We start from the raw sequence: 23,581 nt of genomic DNA, 5'->3' as shown, positions 1-23,581 counted from the left end.
CAAACCCCAGCAGCAGGGATGAGAGGCTTCATTAATCTGAAAATGTTTCCATATAAGCAAAATGAGATGGCTAGACTGGCACTTAATTCAAACAAAGTAGAGAGAACAACAGGGGTAGACCCTATGCAAACTCATTAAAAATGGTAAGATTTTAGGCTTGAAAGGATCTCACTGATATCCACTTGAACTGCCAAGAAGGGAGCACTAGGTGTTCATATGGTATGTTCTGTAGAGCACTAGTTAGTAATTTTAATTTTTACTTCCTATTATCTTTATTCTAAGGGTAAAATAAAAAGACAATAGCCAGCAATGGTGTCATGTGCCTGTAGTTCCATTTACTTGGGAGGCTGAGGTGGGAGAATCACTTGAGCCTGGGAGGCAGAGGTTGCAATGAGCTGTGATCACGCCACCGTACTCCAGCCTGGGTGACAAAGCAAGACACTGTCTCAAAAAACAATAATAATAGGCCAGGCACGGTGGCCCATGCCTGTAATCCCAGCACTTTGGGAGGCTGAGGCGGGCAGATCACTTGAGGTCAGGAGTTGGAGACCAGCCTGGCCAATATGGTGAAACCCCGTCTCTACCCAAAATACAAAAATCAGCCGGGTGTGGTGACACACACAAGTAATCCCAGCTACTTGGGAGGCTGAGACAGGAGAATTGCTTGAGCCTGGGAGGTGGAGGCTGCATGCAGTGAGTTGAGATCACACCACCATACTCCAGCCTGGGTGACAGAGCGAGACTCTGTCTCCAAAAAAAATAATAATTAAAAAGACAAATGAAAATCACTGTATCTAAAGCACAGTGTATATAAATTTCATACCAGTGAGATAAAGATGGAAATAATTAGGCAGAATGACACCTATAGTTCTTTAATCACCAGACATACATAGTTTCATAATGATAGAAAAGAAAAATATTAATGAACAAGGTAAAAAATGCTGGGAATATACTACTAATAATTACAGAGACAATAATATTTTTAGGTTGGCTCACGCCTGTAATCCCAGCACTTTGGGAGGCCGAGACGGGTGGATCACCAGGTCAGGAGTTCGAGACCAGCCTGGCCAATATGCTAAATTCCCATCTCTACTAAAAATGCAAAAATTAGCTGGGCATGGTGGCATGCACCTGTAGTCCCAGCTACTCGGGAGGCTGAGGCAGGAGAAATTGCTTGAACCTGGGAGGCGGAGGTTGCAGTGACCCAAGATCGCGCCATTGCACTCTAGCCTGGGTGACAGAGGAAGGCTCCATTTCAAAAAAAAAAAAAAAAAAAAAAAAAAAAAAGCCTCTTATGTAAAAGCACTTCCATTTGAGAAGCCCGTACTACGTATAAAGCTACTTTATTAATTTCACTCCTCTTTAAGACTGATTAAAGAGAAACAGGTAATTAAGTCCTTAATAGCAAAAATGTCTCCTTTCTAACATCATAAAACAGCACTAGTAAACAATACATTACAGAAAGTATTTAATAATATCTGTTCTTCTACAGATGAGATAATTCAGAGCCAACTAGCAAAGGTAAATTGCTTTTTAAAGCCCTATGGCTATGAAGGGTAGAAACAAAGGTAGAACCTAAGTCTCAACTTCTCAAATCCAATGACTACAATGCAGTCTATAAGAGAGCCACTTTTCATACCAAGAAACAAAGAGACTGAAAGTAACAAGATGGAAAAGTGATTCGATGTAAAGAGAAACCAGGCCTGGCACGGTGGCTCATGCCTGTAATCCCAGCACTTTGGGAGGCAGACATGGGTGGATCACTTGAGCCAAGGAGTTCGAGACCAGCCTAGGAAATATGGTGAAACCCCGTCTCTACTAAAAACACACAAATTAGCAGGGCATGGCAGTATGCACCTGTAGTCCCAACTACTCGAGAGGCTAAGGCAGGAGGATCACTTGAGCCCAGGAGGTGGAGGCTGAGGTTGCAGTAAGCCAAGAGCATGCCACTAAACTCTAGCCTGGGCAACAGAGTGAGACTCCATCTCAACAACAACAACAACAACAACAAAAAGTAAACAGAAATCTAAAAACATGTGAAATGGCATGCTAATATCAGATAAGATAGACTTTAAGACACAAAACGTTATATAAGACAAAAAGGACATTCTATAAAAGATAAAAGGTTCAATACATCAAAAAGATGTAACAATTATAAACATAAGCAACAACAGAGTCTCTAAATACATAAAGCAAAAACAGAACAGAAGGAAGAAATAATTCAACAATAATAGTTGGAGATTTCAATACCCCACTTTCAATAAAGGAGAGAACTATGCAAAAGATAAACAAGGAAGTAGACAACTTGAACAACCCTATCCAATAAGAGCAGAAAATATATTTTTCTCAAATGTACAAAGAATGCTGTCTGGAATAGACATGTTAGGCAACAAAACAAGTCTTAATTTAAAAATACGGAAATCACACAAATTACCTTCTCTGATCACAACGAAATGTAACTAAAAATCAGTAAAAGAAGAAAATCTTTAAAGTTCACGAATTTATGAAAATTCACAATAACATCCTCTTAAAATAGCCAATGGGTCTAAGAAGAAATCACAACAGAAATTACAAAGTACAGAGGCTGGGCTCAGTAGCTCACGCCTGTAATCCCAGCACTTTGGGAGGCCAAGGCGGGAGGATCATCTGAGGTCAGGAGTTCGAGATGAGCCTGGCCAACATAGTGAAACCCCATCTCTACTTAAAAACACACACACACCAACAAAAATAAGCCAGGAGTGGTGGCGGGTGCCTGTAATCCCAGGTATTCGAGAGGCTGAGGCAAGAGAATGGCTTGAACCTGGGAGGCAGAGGTTGCAGTGAGCCAAGATCACACCATTGCACTTCAGCCTGGTCAACAACAGCGAAACTCTGTCTCAAAAAAAAAAAGAAATTACAAAGTACTTTTGAGAAGAATGGAAACATAAATACATATAGCAAAACTTATAGAATGTCCCAAAACCAGTGCTGAGGTAAATTTATACAGCTGTAAACACCCACATTACTAAATAAGATTTCAAATAACATACTCTACCTTAAAACAACTAGGAAAAAAAAGCAAATTTAACCCAAAGCAAGCAGAAGGAAAAAATGAAGATTAGAGTGGAGAGAAATTATAGAACAGAAAAACAGAGAATCAATGAAACAAAAAAGCTGGTTCTTTGAAGAGACAAAATTGACAAGCCTTTATCTAGACTGACTTTAAAACAAGAAAAGCAAGTGGATGAAATTACTATAATCAGTAATGAAAATGAGGACATTACTATCAACAGTTATGAGAGAACACTGTGAACTTAAAAAAATAGCTCTGAGATATAATTCACATAGTAGAGAATTCACCCATTTATTGAGATGTAATTCATGTAATATAAAATTAACCCATTGAAGGAGTACAAGTCAATGAAATTAGTATATCAACAGATATGTGCAACCATCCCCACGGTAAAATTTAAAACATTTTTGTTACTTCAAAGAGGTATCCTTTTGCTATCAACCCCCAATCCTCCATTCCGCTTATGCAGAGCAACCATTAATCCACTTTGTTTTTATAGATTTCCCTCTTCAGGACATTTCTTATAAATGCAATCATATAATATATTGGCTATTTTCACTGGCTTTTCATTTACCAAATGTTTCAAAATTCATCCATGATGTGGCAAATGTAAACACTTCATTCCTTTTTATAGCCAAGTAATATTCCATTGTATGGATATACCACATTTTGCTTATCACATATCAGATGATGAACATTCCAGTTGTTTCCCCTTTTTGTTGTTATAAATTTTGTGCCAACAAATTAGATAATCTACATGAAACGAATAAATTCCTATAAGACACAAACTACCAAAACTGACTCATTAAGAAATGTTTAAATCTTGGTAGAATTATAACAAGTTAAGAGACAGAATGAGGGCTAGGTGCGGTGGCTCACACCTGTAATCCCAACACTTCGGCAGACTGAGGCAGGTGGATCACAAGGTCAGGAGTTCGAGACCAACCTGGCCAACACAGTGAAACCCCATCTCTACTAAAAATACAAAAATTAGCCACGTGTCGTGGCACACGCCTGTAGTCCCAGCTACTCCAGGGGCTGAGGGGGAGGAATTGCTTGAACCCAGGAGGCAGAGGTTGCAGTGAGCTGAGACCACACCATTGCACTCTAGCCTGGGTGACAGAGACTCTGTCTCAAAAAAACAAAAAAAAAAAATGAGAGAGAGAGACAAAATCAGTAATCAAGAAAGTAAGAAAAGCCCAGGACGTGATGGCTTTACCAGTGAATATTACCAAACACTTAATGAAGAATTAACTCCAATGCTCCTCAAACTTCTCTAAAAAAAAAAAAAAAAAAAAAAAAGGAACAATTCCTAACTTATTCTTTGAGGCTGGTATTACCATAATACCAAAACTAGACAAAGATATCATAGGAAAAGAAAACTACAAACAATATATGAATACAGATGCAAAAATCTTCAACAAAAGACTAGCAAACCAAATCCGATAGCATGTTAAATTGATTATTTACAAAGGCCATGTCGGATTTATCAAAATAAAACCAAAAAACAAAAAGGGAGGGTGGTTCAACATGTGAGAATCAATTACTGAATAAACTAAAACTTTGGATTGTGGTTGATGATAATGAGTTAAAGTAGGTTTATCAACTATAACAAATGCACCACTCTGGTATTGATCGTGGGGGAAACTGTGCATGTGCGGCATAGTCAGGAGGTATACAGGAACTCTGTAATGTCTACTAAATTTTGCTATGAACCTAAAACTGCTCTAAGACATAAAGTCTACTAAGAAAAAAAAAAAGGGGGGGGGGGCAAGAATCTGAGTAGGTATTTCCCAAGGAAGACATAAAAATGGCCAACAAACACATGATATTCAAGATGATTAGTCATCAATGCAAATATAAACCCCAACATCAAACCACTAGATTGGCTACTAAAGGTAAAAATGGAAAATAAATATTGACAAGGATGTGAAGAACTTAGAAATGTCATACATTACAGGTAAGAACATAAAATGGTATAGCCACTGTGAAAAATAGGCTGGCAGTTTCTCAAAAAGGTAAACAAAATTACCATGTAACTCAGCAATTCTACCCCTAGGTATATACCCAACCAAAAGAAGTGAAAATCCTCTGTTCACAAGAAAGCTTGTATATAAGTGTTCATAGCAGCATTTTTCATAGTAGTGTAAAAGTGGAAACAATAGGCCAGGTGCAGTGGCTCACGCCTGTAATCCCAGCACTTTGGGAGGCCAAGGCGGGCAGATCACGAGGTCAGGAGATTGAGACCATCCTGGCTAACATGGTGAAACCCCGTCTCTACTAAAAATACAAAAAATTAGCTGGGTGTGGTGGCAGGCGCCTGTAGTCCCAGCTACTCGGGAGGCTGAGGCAGGAGAATGGCGTGAACCCAGGAGGTAGAGCTTGCAGTGAGCTGAGATCATGCCACTGGACTCCAGCCTGGGTGACAGAGAGAGACTCTGTCTAAAAAAAAAAAAAAAAAAGGAAACAACAAAAATGTCCATGAACTGACACACAAATATAATTGGGTATATCCACACAAAGAAATAGTCAGCACTGACAAGAATGAGATACTGATGCATGCTACAACATGGATGAACCTTGAAAACATTATGCTAAGTCAAAGAAGCAGACACAAAAGGCCACATATTATATGATTCTGTTTATACTAAATGTCCAGAACAGGCAAACCCATAGAGACAGAAAGCAGATTGTTAGTGGGTACCACAGCTGAAGAGCAAAAGGAATGGGGAGTGACCGCTCAATAAGTATGTGACTTTGTGTTGGGATGAGGAAAATGTTCTGGAGTTAGATAGTGGTGATAGACACACAGCATTGTAAATATAGCAGAAGCTACTAGATTATATACTTTTAAGCAGTTAAAATGAGGAATTTTATGTTACAGGAATTTTTCCTCAGCTAAAAAAAACCCCCAAACAATGAATTTAAACCCACTCAGCAACATATAAATTAACATAATCATAAGTCCTTTCAATATTCTTTTTTTCACCACAGTTCCATACATCTTTCAGTATTCTTATATCTGTCTATTCAAAACCTGGATCTACAAACAGCAACCAGATAATTCACAACTGTAATATCATTAACAGTTATAAGACAATTTTTTAGTTCTAGCTACCAAAAGAAACAGACAAGAGAAAAAAAATCATGTACTAATCTTAAAAGACAAGTTTATACTGATCATTGTACTCACTTTTTAGTGCAAGTAAACCCAATTATTTGAGTAAACTGACAGGAATACAAACATACATTAACCCTGTCCCTTCAAAAGCAGCAGTGACTCACCAAGCTTCTCTGGCTCATCAGGCCCTGTGCCTGCAATGCAGCTGCTCTCCAGACCGTAGGTGGGATCCACTTTCCCAGAGGCTCGTGCTGCTTCTTGTACTTTCTTGACATGAGCTTCAACCAATTCCAGTGGTACCTCCTCCCGGACCCGAGAAAACTCCTCTGGTTCAAGAATAAAAATGGAACAGCAATCTAACTTTGCATAAAAATTTGCTTCAGTGTAAAACCACCACCAGGAAACCCAACACAGTATTATTGTCTTAGGTGTAGCAACCTCTTCAGGCTCTCAGTCCCTCTACAGCAGCAAAATGAGAGGACTAAATGAGATTAAAAAAATAATAATAATGAAATTCTATGGCTCTACATTTTCTCCTACACATCACAGAGCCTTGAAATAAGAGATCTTTCAACTTATGCCAGTAATAATCAAAACTGCTGTCCATATTTTAACTTTGCTTACTAGATTAATAAACCAAAAAAAAAACAAAAACAGCAAGGATTAAACATCCATAAAACCAAGAAAGAGTTCTATGATGTGACAAAGTTCTAGTTATAATTAATGTGTAACCCATGAATATTAAATGACTTCCTTTGCTAGTTACACCAAATTCTAAATTAATCACAAAATATACAATAAAAAACCTCTGTCCCTCCAATTCCTAAAGCTCTTAATTTTAAGGTGCATTACTTAAAACTTTTGTAATACTTTTTTTTTTTTCTTTTTGAGATGGAGTCTTGCTCTATTGCCCAAGGGATGGAGTGCAGTGGCACAATCTCAGCTCACTGCAATCTCTGCCTCCTGGGTTCAAGCGATTCTCCTGCCTCATTCAGCCTCCCAAGTAGCTGGGACTACAGGCATGTGCCACCACGCCCAGCTAATTTGGTGTCCAGCCAAATATTGTAATACTTTTATAAAGAATATGGTATCTTTCACAGGTAATATCTGATTTTTATTGTTTATATTAAAAATAAATGAATGTAATGGCTGGTAATATTTAAATTGAGATAAACTGAGTTTTTCTGTTGAGGAGATGGTTTAGGGAAGTCCATACCCAAAGCCGCTTTTGCTGCAGCAGATGCCACGCGAGGGTCCACCACAGATGCCAAAAAAGCAACAGTACTCATGACTGGATTTCCTGACTGACTAAAGGGGACAGGCTGGTAGGCCAAAGGCCCAAGGGAAGCATCTGAATTCTCAAGGTATGGGTCCTCAATGGGAAGTCTCAAAAAGTGGAGGATGCATTCATCCTGAGTACGACTTCCAACATGTTCCGACACTTTGTTCCAATCATCCTTGTACATCTCCAGGGCCTAAAACAGAAAAAACAGATGCTTTCATGTCAGGTAACAAGTAATGTGTAATATTAGAAGTTCTTTAGACAGCTTTTCTAAAAAAATTTTGCAAATATTTATGCATAAATAGAAAGATTTGATGGCTTTCCTTATATTATTTTCAATCAGGCAAGAAAAATAAAAGACATGCATACTGTAAAGAAAGTAGTAGTTCAGGCATGGTGGCTCACGCATATAATCTCAGCACTTTGGGAAGCAGAGGCGGGCAGATCACCTGAGGTCAGGAGTTCGAGAGCAGCCTGGCCAATAACATGGTGAAACCCCATCTCTACTAAAAATACAAAAATTAGCTGGGCATGATGGTGTGTGCCTGTAATCCCAGCTACTCAGGTGGCTGAGGCACAAGAATCGCTTGAACCCGGGAGGCAGAGGTTGCAGTGAGCTGAGATTGTGCCACTGCACTCCAGCCTGGGTGGCAAGAGTGATAGAAAGAAAGAAAAGAAAAGAGGGAGGGAGGGAAGGAAGGGAGGGATGGAGGGAGGGAGGGAGGAAGGAAAGGAGGGAGGGAGGGGAGGGGTGGGGTGGGGAAGGGAGGAAGAAAAGGAAGGAAGAAAGGAAGGAAGGAAGAAAGGAAGGAAGGAAGGAAGGAAGAAAGGAAGGAAGGAAGAGCTTTTTTACTAATACAGACAGACATGACTGTTTATGTAGAAAATTCTAAGGAAGCTATAAAAAATAGTACCAAAACTAAATAGCTGAGCAAAGTCACAGGATAGAAGGGAAATACAGAAACTGAACTATATTTCCATACATAATGGCAATGAACAATTTTAAATAGGAAGAAAAAAGTATTTAAAATAACATAAAAGCTGGGTGTAGTGGCACACATCTGTACTCCCAGCTACTCAGGGGGCTGAGGCGAGAGATCTCTTGAGCCCAGGGGTTCAAGGCCAGCCTGAGAAATACAGCAAGACCCTGTCTTAGGTCTCAATTTTCTCCTGCTGCTGTGGCCCGGACATGGCAACTCCCGGCCCTGTGATTCGTAGGTCCCCTTTGAACCATCGAAGCCTCTAGTCATTGAGGGGCTTAACCCCACTGTTTACAGGAATCCAGAGAGTTTCAAGGAAAAGTTCCTTCGCAAGACCCGCGAGAACCCGGTGGTACCCATAGGTTGCCTGGCCACGGTGGCCGCCCTCACCTATGGCCTCTACTCCTTCCACCGGGGCAACAGCCAGCGCTCTCAGCTCATGATGTGCACCCGGATGGCTGCCCAGGGTTTCACAGTCACAGCCATCTTGCTGGGTCTAGCTGTCACCGCTATGAAGTCTCAACCCTGAGCCCAGGGTCTGGCCTTGAAGGCTCTGCAGAAATGATTCCAAAACCCAGGAGCAACCACTGGCCCTACCATGGGACTTAATCCCTCCTCTCCTTTGAGAGGCCCATGTGTCGTTGGGGGAGGAAGTGACCCTTTGTGTAACCGTAACTGAAAGTTTTTTCAAAAATCCTAGATTCTGTTGTTTGAATGTTACATACTTCTATTTGTGCCACATCTCCCCTCCACTCCCCTGCTTAATAAACTCTAAAAATCCAAAAAAAAAAAAGAGACCCTGTCTTAAATAGCATAATGAAATACTTAGGAGGAATAAACATAATAAAGAATGTGTAAGAGCAACAGACTAGAATGAGTAAAACATGAGAGAACTCAAAGACCCAAATAAAGGAAGAGATATATTGTGTTCATTCATTAGAAGTCTCAGTATTAAGATGTTAATTCTTTCCAAGTTGAACTACAGATTCAATACAATTCCAGTCAAACTCCAAGTAGGCTTCTTTTTAGTAGAAATTGATAAACTGATTCTAAAATTTATAAACTACATACATTTCTAGTTTTATAATTTATTATTTTTTCAGAGAAAATCCTGAAAGAAACCAACAAAAAGAGTAAAAGGAGTCTCCGAGGGAAAAACAGATAGAACAGTAGAAAGAAAACCACAACTATGTGGTGCTAAGAATGTTGAGGAATTAATTGGATAAAAAGAACTTATTTAATGGCATACTGAAGTTGCTACTCTCACACCATTCTCTCCAGGACCATGGTTCTCAATGAAGGGTAATTTTTGCCCCCTTGAGGACATTGGCAATGTCTGCAGACATTTTTGGTTGACCCAACTGGGGAAGTGCTGCTGGTATCTAACAGCAAGGAGGGGCCATGTGTGCTGTAAAACATATATGAACCCTCCACCCCAACAACAAAAAAATCTGGCCCAAATGTCAATATTGAATGCTCCAACTGAAAAACCATGCATTAGAGCCTAATTTGCTGCTCTACACTGTGAGACTGAGCTTTCTATAACAATAGTTGTCTCCACGTTTACTTTTTCAGTTAATTATTTTACTTCAAAGATTTTTTTTTCTTAATTTTTAGAGACGGGTTCTCACTATATTGCCCAGGATGGTCACGGACTTCTGAACTCAAGCAATCCTCCCGCCTCAGCCTCCCAAAGTGCTGAGATTACGGGCGTGAAACACCGCACCTGGCCATCAATTAATTCTTAACTGTGGGTTCCAACTGCTGCTCAGGCTTTCATTTCTGCTGGAATGGTAGAGGACTTCTCAAAACCCAAGCCAGCAAATGGTCTAACACATTAAATCCCTTGAAAAACTAGGCTAATTCTGGGTTTCCTCTGGATATTCAGTAACCTCAGGTAGTTCGAGAAGGAATTTTTTGAAAGATCCAGATTGTAAGAAAAAAATAAATAAATCTCACTCGGGTCCACAGAAATAGAAATATATCTACTGGGGCTGTATTATATTTCTAATTATAAATAGGGATTTTCTAGACATGCTCTATCATGCCCTTTTCCAATGAAATTTTTAATTAAAAAAAACTTTTTATGTTCCTTTCGCCAGGGAACAATAAGAAAGTTCATCAAGTTTTTTTCCAGAATAAAGGTGGAGTTGGGGAACCTTCTGAGATACAAAATTCAAGCAAGAATCAGCATCCAGAAGAGCACAGAGTTGAGAATCAGTAAATGTCTGAGCCTCGGAACTGACAGTAATGTTAATAAGAGAGGCAAATTAAAGAGATGTTTTGAAAAGAGAATAATGCAGTGACACACTGGCCAAGGAGGAGGATGATTCAATGAAAGTTTTTAGTAAGTATCTTATAATGCTACAAAACAGCTTCATTCATCCTTCCATAACCCAGGTTCAGGTCTTCATCATTACTTAACCTGGATACAATCTCTCCCTCTCTTTTTTTTTTGAGACACGGTCTTGCTATGTTGCCCAGGCTGCTGTCCAATTCCTGGCCTCAAGCAATCCTTCCATCTCAGCCTCATAAATCGATGATTATAATTACCTTTCTATACTTAATTTCATCCTTCTCCATGCTGCTAGAGTGAAATATGTTTTACATAAAACACTCTTTCTCTCCTGCCTAAAACTATTTTATTATGTGTCATTATCTTATGAAACAAAGCCAAACATGATCAGGACACTGCCTACTTCTCCCACCCTATTCCCTACTCTTCATGTTTCAAGAATACACAGGCCCCACTGATCTATTCCTACTAGGTATTGTGCCTATGAACCATTTGTTCTGCACTGGAAACATGTTTTAGGACCAACACAGCTATACCATTCCCAGAAGGCTGTTCATTATGTCTTATCTACCTGGTCTGTTTGCAAAGCAACTCCTCTGTACAGCTCTTGTGCTCTGGACATACCTCTAATCATAAAGCCGGGAATTCCGCATTCAAGCTTTGTGTTTTATCTTTCTCTGTCCCTTAAATAGACTATGAATTCCTTGAAGGTACAGATTGTGTTCTACAGATCTCAACCTGCAGTGCCTGTCATAGTGTCCAAAACACAATACCTAATAAAGTTTACTGAACTCAAACCACAGGAAACTGAACTAAACCAAGAAATAAATCTGACTTTGCTATGGCTCTCAATTGTAATAAGGCAGACTGTTTTTTTAATTAAAAAAAAAAAAAAAGGCCGGGCACGGTGGCTCACGCTTGTAATCCCAGCACTTTGGGAGGCCGAGGCAGGTGGATCACGAGGTCAGGAGATTGAGACCACGGTGAAACCTCGTCTCTACTAAAAAGACAAAAAATTAGCCGGGCGTGGTGGCAGGCGCCTGCAGTCCCAGCTACTCGGAGAGGCTGAGGCAGGAGAATGGCGTGAACCCGGGAGGCGGAGCTTGCAGTGAGCCGAGATTGCGCCACTGCACTCCAGCCTGGGCGACAGAGGGAGACTCCGTCTCAAAAAAAAAAAACAAAAAAAAGGTTCTCTTAGCTAAACCAAGCTTGTCCAACCTGTGGCCTGCAGCCCGCATGTGGCCCAGGATGGCATTGAATGTGGCCCATACAAATTCATAAACTTTCTTAAAACACTATGAGATATTTTGGGGGATTTTTTTTTTAAAGCTCATCAGCTATTGTTAGTGTATTTTACGTGTGGCCCAAGACAATTCTTCCAGTGTGGCCCAGGGAAGCCAAAGATTGGACATCTCTGTCCTTAAGAAAATTTTAATAGAAGATTTACTATGCATCTTAGTGTAGTTCAAAAGTATATAGAATGATGTATTTCCTGGGTTTCATATCAAGAAAAAGTATGTAAAGTGTATGCACAATGTGAGGAAATCTTTCATGTTACTGAATATCTTCTAATGCTATGTTTCCTATAATTTAGCTGGCATAAAAAATGAGAGAAACTCAGGCCAGGCACGGTGGCTCACGCCTGTAATCCCAGCACTTTGGGATGCTGAGGTGGGCTGATCACGAAGTTAGGAGATCGAGACCATCCGGGCTAACATGGTGAAACCTCGTCTCTACTAAAAACACAAAAAAATTAGCCGGGTATGGTGGCAGGCACCTGTAGTCCCAGCTACTTGGGAGGCTGAGGCAGGAGAACAGAGTGAACCCAGGAGGCGGAGCTTGCAGTGAGCCGAGATCACGCCACTGCACTCCAGCCTGGCCGACAGAGCAAGACTCTGTCTCCAAAAAAAAAAAAAAAAAAAAGAGAGAGAGAGAAACTCTTACAGTGATATATAAATGTTAATAAATTACAAGTTTTATTTGCAGGCATAGCCTTTATGTCTATTAATTATCTAAGGGAAAATAAATAGCATGAGAAAGCAAAGCATACATGACAAACACTAGAGCTATCACGGGAGAATCAGTGAGCTCACAAATTCAAGTCTTGTCACTTTCAAGCCCAAGAATAATTATAAATGAACAAGAAGAATACTGCAATCAGTTGTGGACTTAAAAGAAATTGTAAAGGCCAAGCGCAGTGGCTTGTGTCTCTGTAATCCCAGCACTTTGGGAGGCTGAGGTGGGCAGATCACGAGGTCAAGAGATCGAGACCATCCTGGCCAACATGGTGAAACCCCGTGTCTTCCGAAAATACAAAAATTAGCTGGGTATGGTGGCGCGTGCCTGTAGTCCCAGCTACTCGGGAGGCTGAGGCAGGAGAATCGCATGAACCCGGGAGGCAGAGGTTGCAGTGAGCTGAGATCATGCCACTGCACTCCAGCCTGGGTGACAGAACAAGACTTAATCACTGTGGAACAGAGTGGCTCCATTATCTCTCTTTCATTGTGGTGCCCTGATTATATCAACAGAATTTCAAACTTCCATAAAGACTGTCATGGCCTTTTATAGCTACTTATTCTTTTTTGTTGTGCTGTTTTGTTTTTTTACCTCAAACTTTAGACTTTATATGCCTACTCATTCTAATGACACATTTTCAAGTAGAAATTCCCCACACCTTTTTACAACTGAAGTATTATTCAAACAGGCCATCATCATCTCGATCTTACAGAGTTATTTCTTTTTAAAAAGTTAATATAAAACCTTACATTATCCTTCATTTCTACCGATTAAAGATCTTTTTCAAACTGCATTCCTTCATCTATCGTATACATTCCACTTTGACTACTTCCAAAATTGAAATGTTGCCTCCAATATTTAAAATAAGATAACAAGGAAATGAACATGACCAGATATTAACCTTCAGCATTTACCCAAAAACTGTGCTTTGATAAAAGACTTTATGAAACAAGGTCTTTTAAAAATCAAAGGGGTGGGCTCAAGAATACGAGAAATATTTGGAATGCTCCCTGTGTGGTATATTTGTTTAATAAAATAGTATGCCAGCCTGAGCAACATGGTGAAACCCCATCTCTATTAAAAATACAAAAAAAACTAGCCAGGCTTGGTGGTGCACACCTGTAGTCCTAGCTACTTGAGAGGCTGAGCTGGGAGGATAGCCTGAGCTCGGGAAATTGAGGCTGCAGTGGACTGAGACCGCACTACTGCAAACTAGCATGGGGGAAGGGAGTAAAACCCTGTCTTATAAATAAAAAAAAAAAAGGTACGATGCTATTTTGAAAACAGCAAACCCCAATGAGTCTACCAGATTTATCAATTTATTAGAAAGAGACTATATTTGATTATAAATCCATTTAAAAATACTCATCTGACTTCATATTCTTAAGCTATTAAGTATCTCTAAATAAACTATATAAATCGAAGATGTTAGTGGTAAACACTGATGTGGAGAAGTCTTTTATTTCTCTTTGTGTAACTGCAAACAATTCCTGTTGACTGAATTGCAAGTTTAAAAGAAAAATCAAACACTTCACAGATTCCACCTGCAGGAGAGAAAATGCGCTGTTGTGTAAGAATACTGTGGTTTTCTTGGATGTCTTTAGTGTAAACAGTAGCTCAGTCATTCTTACCTCACTTTTACTACCTACTAATCTTAAATGTGAAAAAGGAGAAAAGTTTCAGCATCAATGTGCAGCAGGAAAAAGAACAATTGTTGCTCCAGTCATTGTTACACAACTTACTTTCTCTCCAGAGCCCAAAGATTCCAACAAAATAGCAATACAAAAGTGTGTTTATAGTCACCCACAAGTACTGAAAACACGATTCATTTTAATTAATATTAAAATCTAGTAGATATGGCTATACAAAATTGTCCTGAAATTGAAAGTGAGTCAGTCAGTACCATAGGAAAGATATTAAATAAATAAGTAAAAAGTGAGTCAGCAAAGCTCTCTGCGTATCACTGATACTGAATGGGCATATGAGAATATATTAAAATAGAGGCAAAAAAACACAAAACAAGGGATTGTTTTGATTTTAATCACAACAGAGAAAGATAAGGTTAGGAGGAGAAGCAGAAAACAGCAAGAAAAAGTAAGAGGAATACAAAAAAGAAATGGAAATAGTGTCATACACCAATGATACTTCTACAGTAATTACAACTATTGGAACAACCTGAAAAACCATCAAAGCAGTACAGCAACCAAAATGTCACCAAGTCCACTCTATGTGGTCTGGGAACCCAGAGGGCACCAGGCTCTTTTAGGAGGACCGTGATGTCAAACAATTTCCATGGTAATACTAAGACACTACTGCCTTTTTCATTATGTTGACATTTGCATTCATGGTGCAAAAGGAGCAGCGACACCTTAGGATAATCCAGGCAATGACACCAATTGTCTTAGTAGTCACTTTATTTCTAATTGTCACACACTCACAACTTATTTTGTTGTGAGTGTGTGACAATTAGGAATTAGCTTCACTTAAACATCCTTGATGAATCTATAAAAATTATCAATTTAATCGTCTCAATACCTAACTACATGGAGACACAGAAAAGGATTTAAGTATCAACCATCAAAGCATGATGGCTGTTCTAAAGGAAAACACATGTGTGATTGAGTTTTGAGCTCCAGTGGACACTTTTTAAAATAGAATACTATAGGTGAGTTTAAAATGCTAGTCACAGGCCAGGCACAGTGGTTCATGCCAGAACTTTGGGAGGCCAAGGTGGGAGGATTGCTTCAGTCCAGGAGTTTGAGACCCTGGACAACATGGTGAAAGCCCATTGCTACAAAAAATACAAAAATTAGCCAGGCATGGTGGCACATGCCCGTAGTCCCAGCTATTCAGGACTGAAGGTAAGAGGATCGCCTGAGCCTGGGAGGTAGAGGCTGCACTGAGCCATGTTCAGGCCACTGCACTCCAGCCTGGGTGACACAGCGAGACCTTGCCTCTAAATAAAACAAAACAAAATAAAATGCTAGTCATAGAATCTTAGCACACATCCCATATGCATTAATCTGCTTACCTCCAGGAGAAGAAGGGTCTCCTGTTCAGTCCATTCTCTTCCAGCACTAGCACCTTTACTCTAAGGAAACAAAATCAGAAATTATTTGCTCATTTTTAAATGCTGAAGATGGAGCTCAGTAGAATTCCTTTCCAAGCTCAGGGGACTATGTTATGCAAACTATCAACGTAAGTCTTTGACTAACAGGAATAAAACACTTTAAGGAGCCTAAACTTCTAAAAGAAATGCTGGCTTATTTCAAAGACTGGCCAGGCGTGGTAGCTCATGCCTGTAATCTCAGCACTTGGGAGGGCAAGGTGGGTGGATTGCTTGAGGTCAGGAGTTCTAGACAAGCCTGGGCAACACGGTGAAACCCCATCTCTACTAAAAATACAAAAATTAGCCGGGAGTGGTGGCTCATGCCTATAGTCCCAGCTGCTCCAGAGACTGAGGCAGGAGAACCCAGGAGGCAGAGGTTGCAGTGAGCCAAGACCGCACCATTGCCCTCCAGCCTCGGCAATAGAGCGAGACTGTCTCAAAAAAAAAAAAAACAAAACCACAAAAACAAAAACAAAAAAAGACTTCCTGCTGTCAAACAAGCACCCATAACTATTTGGATATGTTATTTCTATTATTTTGATACTTAACAGTATCTTTGGCAAGCTAAAAAGGCATACTGTTTTACTGCATACCATAAATCAGCTCTAATATCACAAACATAATACACATCTTGGTAATAACTTGAAGAGAGTACTTCTTCCACGATTCAAGGATCAGATGTACTACAGACATAAAACACTGACAGGTTCTTGATTCCAACTGCAGTAAGTCCATATTATCTCATTTTAAAACATTTCTCAATTATAAAACAATCTCCAAGTGAGTCCCTAAACTCAAAATCACCTTTTCAATGTGAGTCCCTTATAGTTTATGATTCATGTGACAATGTGAGTATAAGAGAAATGAGACTGGCCTGTGTAAAAACTACAATTTAATCGATTAATTCATACTTCTTCATCTGCAGACCCTGCTGCATTCACTCATCTTCAGGGGACTTGATTTGTAGTATAGCTGATATTATCATGCAGCTATAAACATTACTAAATTCAAAATATACATTCTAACATATTTCCCTCTCTCAAAACTCTATTTTGAGAGATTACCATTTAATAAATAAACATTTCTACAATCTGTGATTTTCCTGTATATGTCAATAAAGTTTCTCAGTTTAGATAATTAAAACTCTCAGTGCATTAGTGCTACACACTGCATGAAAAAAATTACATTCTGTATGAAGGAAAAAAGAAAAAACAAAAATAAAACAACAACAAAATTAAACCCTGATTTGCTACATCTCTGGTGCATTCAATTCATAGCATTCTGACATATGCTGTTCATTTGCAAAAAAAAAAAAGAAAACAAATAATGCATCAAAAATAAGTAGTCTTTTAACTAAAGAATAAAAACAGTTGACCTAAGCATTGCAGAATTAAGAATTAAACTCCTACAGTGTGGCTTTGTGAGAAAGAAAAGATGCCTGTATCTATAACAGAATATACAGCTCAGGTCCCCAAGGATTACTTTTCTTTTTTTTTTTTTTTGAGATGGAGTCTCGCTCTGTTGCCCAGGCTGGAGTGCAGTGGGGCGATCTCGGCTCACTGCAAGCTCTGCCTCCCGGGTTCACATCATTCTCCTGCCTCAGCCTACTGAGTAGCTGGGACTACAGGCGCCCACCACCACGCCCGGCTAATTTTTTTGTATTTTTAGTAGAGACGGGGTTTCACCGTGTTAGCCAGGATGGTCTCGATCTCCTGACCTCGTGATCCGCATGCCTCAGCCTCCCAAAGTGCTGGGATTACAGGCGTGAGCCACAGCACCCAGCCCCCCAAGGATTACTTTAAGATAACCAAAGGTTCTTTTAAAAAAACAAAATCAGAGGTAATCACCAATCAGATTTAGAGCCCTAAGAAGAACAAAATTCATTAACATTTAATCTAAATTCTGAAGAAACAAAACCTGAGCAAACATAAGGAAGATCTCTACAACCTAGACACAGACATTTATTTATAGGGTAGGTCCTCAACAACCATTTCTCCACTTCTCAGCCACAAAGTGTAGAAAGAATTTTTTCTGCCCCACAGACTTAAGTCAATGTTTCTTCTTTTTTTTTTTTTTAGATGGACTCTTGCTATGTCACCCAGGCTGGAGTGCAGTGGCATGATCTCGACTCACTGCAACCTCTTCCTCCTGGGTTCAAGCGACTCTCGAGCTTCAGCCTCCTGAGTAGCTGGAATTACAGGCGGCTGCCACCATGTCTGGCTAGTTTTAGTATTTTTTTTTTTTTTTTTAGTAGAGACGGGGTTTCACCATGCCCAGCCCGTTTCCTCTCTTGATAACAACTGGCTCTACAACCTAAGCCTAATCAGAGCCCACAAAATGACTGCTGAAGCTTCCATATGATTTTAAAATATTTTTTTCTTGTATTAGTCTGAGCATGGTGGCTCATGCTTGTAATCCTAGCACTCCGGAAGGTCAAAAAAGGTGGATCACTGGAGCTCAGGAGTTCAAGACCAACCAGGAGAACACAGTGAGATGTTCTCTCTTTAAAAAAATAAAAATAAAAAAAAAAAAGCCAGGTGTGGTGGCTCACACCTGTAATCCCAGCATTTTAGGAGGCTGAGGCAGGAGAATTGGTTGAACCCGGGAGGCAGAGGTTGCAGGGGAGACCGCACCACTGCACTCCAGCTTGGGCGACAGAGCGAAACTCTGTCTCCAAAAAAAAAAAAGGCCAGTCCCAGTGGCTCACGCCTGTAATCAGAGCACATTGGGAGGCCAACGTGGGTGGATAACCTAAGGTCAGGAGTTCAAAGACCAGCCTAGTCAACATGGAGAAACCCTATCTCTACTAAAAATACAAAAATTAGCCAGGCGTGGTGGCACACGCCTGTAATCCCAGCTATCTGGGAGGCTGAGGCAGAAGAATCACTTGAACCGTGGAGGTGGAGGTTGCAGTGAGCCAAGATTGCACCACTTCACTCCAGCCTGGGAGAAAAGGGCAAACTCAGTCTCAAAAAAAAAAAAAATTCTTTTGTATTTAAAAAAATTCTTTTGTATTTCTGGAGGTATGATACACATATAATAAAATACACAATTTAGTATAAAACTTGACACAATTTAACTTATATGACAATGTAATACTCAAATCAAAACCCAAAAGGCTCCCTCCTTTAAACCTCAATTGATAGCCACTCACGAAAGTATATACTAGTCTGACTTCTGCAACCATAGGTTAGTTTTTCTTGGATCTGAATTTTGTATTAACAAAAACAGGTGTGAGCCACTGTGCCTGGCCAGAAGATGTCTTTTATACTGACTCACATGTTGACCTTTTTTCTATCACTCTTTATTCTTCCATTAGATCCAGTCAGGCCCCAAAATGTTGTGTCAAATTATAGTTTACCTTGAATCAGGACTTCTGTCATGTTTCTAAATAATGTAACCGTTGTAACAGTTTGTTCAATTTAATCTCCTTCTGCCTTTCTGCCATTCTTGTAATTTCTACACGTTATAAATCCCAAATATTATTCTTTAAACAATCTGTATTACTTTACATTTAACCACACAGATTACCCTTTTCTCTGCTCCTTATTCCTTCATGGAGTCATGTGCTTTCATCTGGGATCATTATCCTTCATGCTGAAGACATTCCTTTACTTATACTGTGTGCTAGTGATAACTTCTGTACATTGTGAATGCCTACAAATGTCTTTATTTCACCTTCAATTTTGAAAGTAATGTCTACTGGATAGAGAATTCCAGATAGATAGTTTTTCTTTTACAATTTAAAAATGTCCTTTGGCTTTGATCATTTTTGTTGAAAAGTCAGCTATCAGTTTTATTATCGTTCTTTTGAATTTAATATGTTCTTCTCTACCCTCACCCCCACCCTCCATGTCTGCTTTTAAGATGTTAGTTTTTAAGAGATTAAGCATAATGTACCTGAGTGTGGTTTTCTCTGTATATAAATTTGGATCTGTTCTTTTTGTGTGTGTGTTATTCAGTAGAGGCAAGGCTGCTCTTGAACTCCTGGCCTCAGGCAACCCTACTGCCCTGGCCTCCCAAAATGTTGAGCTTGGCCTGGCTCTGTCTTTCTTGTTTTGTGAGTTGGTATCTTTTTATTTGTTCTGAAGTCTTTTTAGCCATTATATATTCAAGTATCACTCCTCCTCCATTCATTCTCTTATGGGTTTCCAATAATAAACATTAATTCTTTGGACTGTATCATTCATTTTTCTTTTTCTTCTTTTAATAATAGAGACACAGTTTCGCTATGTTGTCCAGGCTGGTCTCAAACTCCGGGGCTCAAGTGATCCTCCTGCCTTGGCCTCCCAAAGTGCTGAAATTACAGGTGTGAGCCACCGTGTCCAGCCTGAACTCTATCTCACATATCTGTTCCACTCTCCTCTCTTTGTCCTGGCCCCTCCCTACCTCAATCCAATTTTTTCTCTTGGTACTTCAGTATCAATACATCTACTAATTTGTCTCTGAGTTCACTAACCTGTCTTCTGCTGCATGTAGTCTGTTATTAAACCTATCAAATAATTTTAAGTATACTTTTCAGTTCTAAAATATTCATGATTCTTTTCACAGATTCTAATTCTCTCTTCAAATTCTCCATTTTCCCCTCGAATTTCTCTAATAGTGTTATTTTTAAAATACCTATCTACTAAGTCATATATAGGAATATAAAAGCTAAGATAAATGATAATTGTTTTTAAAAATACCATCAGATTTGAGTAGAAAGCTCATTAGATGTATCTTAGAAGGACTAAGATATGCTGGATTGCAGCCTACATGTGATTAGAAAAAAAATCCTTACCTTTGCTAATGTTTTCTTGGAGTAAATGTCAGTACGGAGACCAAAGTTCTGCAAATCAATTGGTTTTTCCTTGTTTTTCTCAGGAAAATTTAGCATCTGTTGAGCAGCAGGAACCTGAGTCAAATAAATGATAAATGGCTGAGTTAGCCTCTTTAAAGTCAAGAGGGTCAATGTTTTTTAAAATTTGTTTGGGCCAGGCGCGGTGGCTCACACCTGTAATCCCAGCACTTTGGGAGGCCGAGGCAGGCGGATCACAAGGTCAGGAGTTCAAGACCAGCCTGACCAACATGGTGAAACCCTGTCTCTACTAAAAATACAAAAATTAGCCGGGCGTGGTGGCACGCGCCTATAATCTCAGCTACTCAGGAGGCTGAGGCAGTAGAATCGCTTATAACCCAGAGGAGGAAGTTGCAGCGAGCCAAGATCATGCCACTGCACTCCAGTCTGGGGAACAGTGCAAGATTCCGTCTCAGTGGCCGGGCACGGTGGCTCACGCTTGTAATCCCAGCACTTTGGGAGGCCGAGGCGGGCGGATCATGAGGTCAGGAGATCGAGACCACGGTGAAACCCTGTCTCTACTAAAAATACAAAAAATTAGCCGGGCGTGGTGGCGGGCGCCTGTAGTCCCAGCTACTCGGAGAGGCTGAGGCAGGAGAATGGCGTGAACCCGGGAGGCGGAGCTTGCAGTGAGCCAAGATTGCGCCACTGCACTCCAGCCTGGGTGAGAGAGCGAGACTCTGTCTCAAAAAAAAAAAAAAAAGATTCCGTCTCAAAAAAAAAAAAGTTTAATATTGGCACTTAAACCACTCTTGGTGGATTTCCTACAAAAAACAATAAATACCCACACTTCTACACTACACTTCTAACAAAAATTCAACATATAAGTCACATTTTGGTGTCCCTTTAAATCCCAGAAAGGATAACAAATTTTCATTACTATCTTCTATTTCACAATGGGACAAAATTTATACCTTAGGTTCCTGTAAATCCAACTTAATGCTATATATAATTTGTTTGACATAATCTGTTTGATAATGTATATATGGATATCCACTTTACAAATCTTAGGACAAGTTATAAAGATTTCTTTGCTTCACATTTCGATTGAAGGAAGGGAAAGAAGATTTTGCATCATCTGCTTACTTGTGAGTGTCTTTTTGATGAAAGAAGGATAAAGGGAGTTATGCATATAAACGTAAATTAATAATTTGACAGAGTAAGGAATTGGGTCTTGGGACTGGTGGGACAGCATTAACTTAAACACTATATATTCTTTTGGATGGTAATATTTACAGTACACCAAAAAACACACACAGGCATCAAAGAAACAGCACTAATAATAGCATTATAGTACAATAATAATTATTTCTAAATAGATATGCTATAAATGGCCATTTGTTACTATCCAGGTCTGATGAAAAGTCAACATTAATTTACCTGAGGTGATCGAAGATGCAGAGGCACAAGCCCAGAGGGGGTATCAGCTAATACATTAAAATGAGGAGTAGGAGGAGGTCCCATTGCCATGGGTCTACTTTCCGGGTCAACTTGGTAATTAACGAGTCCCCACTGCTCTAAAAAGGCATGGACCCTAAAGAATAAAGCTCGGAAAGTTAAAATCTAAAGAATCAACCTCATGTGCTTTATTATCATCATCATGCCATTAAAAAACAGAAACAATGAAACAAATAAATGTTCTCAGCAAGCTGTCAAACACCACAAACTACTTGACAGATTTTGTTTGTTACGTGAGGAACAATTTCTACAAGCCACAAGTAATGTTGATAACACAGCACCCCCCCGCCAAACCTATTACAAAGCCTAATCATTTTAATCACAGAAATGAGAGCACAAATACGCATTTAGGTCCATGGTAATAAAAGAACTCACACACAGACCAAATACACACATAAAAAAAAAATCCACATTTTTTGTGACAGAGTCTCGCTCTGTCTCTAAGGCTGGAGTGCAATGGTGCGATCTCAGCTCACTGCAACCTCCTCCGCCTCCTCGGTTCAAGTGATTCTCCTGCCTCAGCCTCCCAAGTAGCTGGGATTACAGGTGCCCATCACCATGCGCAGCTGATTTTTTGTATTTTTAGTAGAAATGGGGTTTCGCCATGTTGGCCAGGCTGGTCTCGAACTCCTGACCTCAGGTGATCTACCCATCTCGGCCTCCCAAAGTGCTGGGATTACAGGTGTGAGCCACCATGCCTGGCCGTTTTTGTTTTTTTTTTTTAAATTTCGGCAGAGCAAGGGCGCAGAGCTTATCCACTCCCAACCTGAATCCACTCCATCCCTGGTTATTTTATGATTTGACTAAAAATTTTAAAATGTGAACTGTAAAATCTAGAAAGCTAAATTAAATATTTTTTTTTTTTTGAGACACAATCTTGCTCTGTAGCACAGGCTGGAATGCAGTGGGACAATCTCAGCTCACTGTAATCTCTGTCTCCTGAGTTCTCCTGCCTCAGCCTCCCCAATAGCTAAGATTACAGTCATGTGCCACCATGCTCGGCTAATTTTTATATTTTTAGTAGAGACAGGGTTTCGCCATGTTGGCCAGGATCGAACTCCTGACCTCAGGTGATCTGCCCACCTTGGCTTCTTGAAGTGCTGGGAATACAGGCTTAAGCCAACACACCCAGCCTAAATTAAATATTTAAAAATTTCAATCTCTAATGCTGAACACAGTGCTCACGCCTGCAATCACAATACTTCGGGAGGCCGAGGCAGAAGAATCGCTTGAGGCCAGGAGATTGAGACCAGCCTTGGCAACACTGTGAAACCCCATCTCGACAATAAAATTAAATTAATAAAATAAAAATAATTAAATTGAATGAAATGAAAGGAAACAAAATATAATCAACCCCTAAATGATATAACTAAAATTAGGTGTTTTACCCAGATGAAACAACCAGTTTAATCAAGCAAACATTAGACAGC

At 39.8% G+C, this 23,581-nt stretch overlaps 2 protein-coding genes across 7 annotated transcripts in view; one reads left to right on the top strand and one right to left on the bottom strand.

Moving 5' to 3' along the window:
- The window catches only part of SMARCC1 (SWI/SNF related, matrix associated, actin dependent regulator of chromatin subfamily c member 1), a 203,364-nt gene that overhangs the window by 69,087 nt on the left and 110,696 nt on the right, over positions 1-23,581 (bottom strand). For all 6 annotated transcript variants that reach the window (XM_055279147.2, XM_063609526.1, XM_063609529.1 and 3 more), the window contains 5 exons: positions 22,074-22,227; positions 20,637-20,750; positions 15,779-15,838; positions 7,390-7,648; positions 6,338-6,499 (listed from right to left, as the gene is read on the bottom strand). In XM_055279147.2, the coding sequence (XP_055135122.1) occupies positions 6,338-6,499; positions 7,390-7,648; positions 15,779-15,838; positions 20,637-20,750; positions 22,074-22,227 (749 nt within the window). The remainder of the gene's footprint in view (positions 1-6,337; positions 6,500-7,389; positions 7,649-15,778; positions 15,839-20,636; positions 20,751-22,073; positions 22,228-23,581) is intronic.
- On the top strand, positions 8,645-9,228 carry LOC129482807 (HIG1 domain family member 2A, mitochondrial). The gene is given in 2 exon segments (XM_055279228.2): positions 8,645-8,669; positions 8,672-9,228. Coding segments are annotated over 2 exon segments (318 nt in total). The 3' UTR covers positions 8,965-9,228.

The sequence above is a fragment of the Symphalangus syndactylus genome, chromosome 1 (genome assembly GCF_028878055.3).
Source record: "Symphalangus syndactylus isolate Jambi chromosome 1, NHGRI_mSymSyn1-v2.1_pri, whole genome shotgun sequence".
NCBI classification, from domain to species: domain Eukaryota; kingdom Metazoa; phylum Chordata; class Mammalia; order Primates; family Hylobatidae; genus Symphalangus; species Symphalangus syndactylus.
The sequence above is the reverse complement of the archived record's forward strand: the minus strand, read 5'-3'. Positions and strand labels throughout refer to the sequence as shown.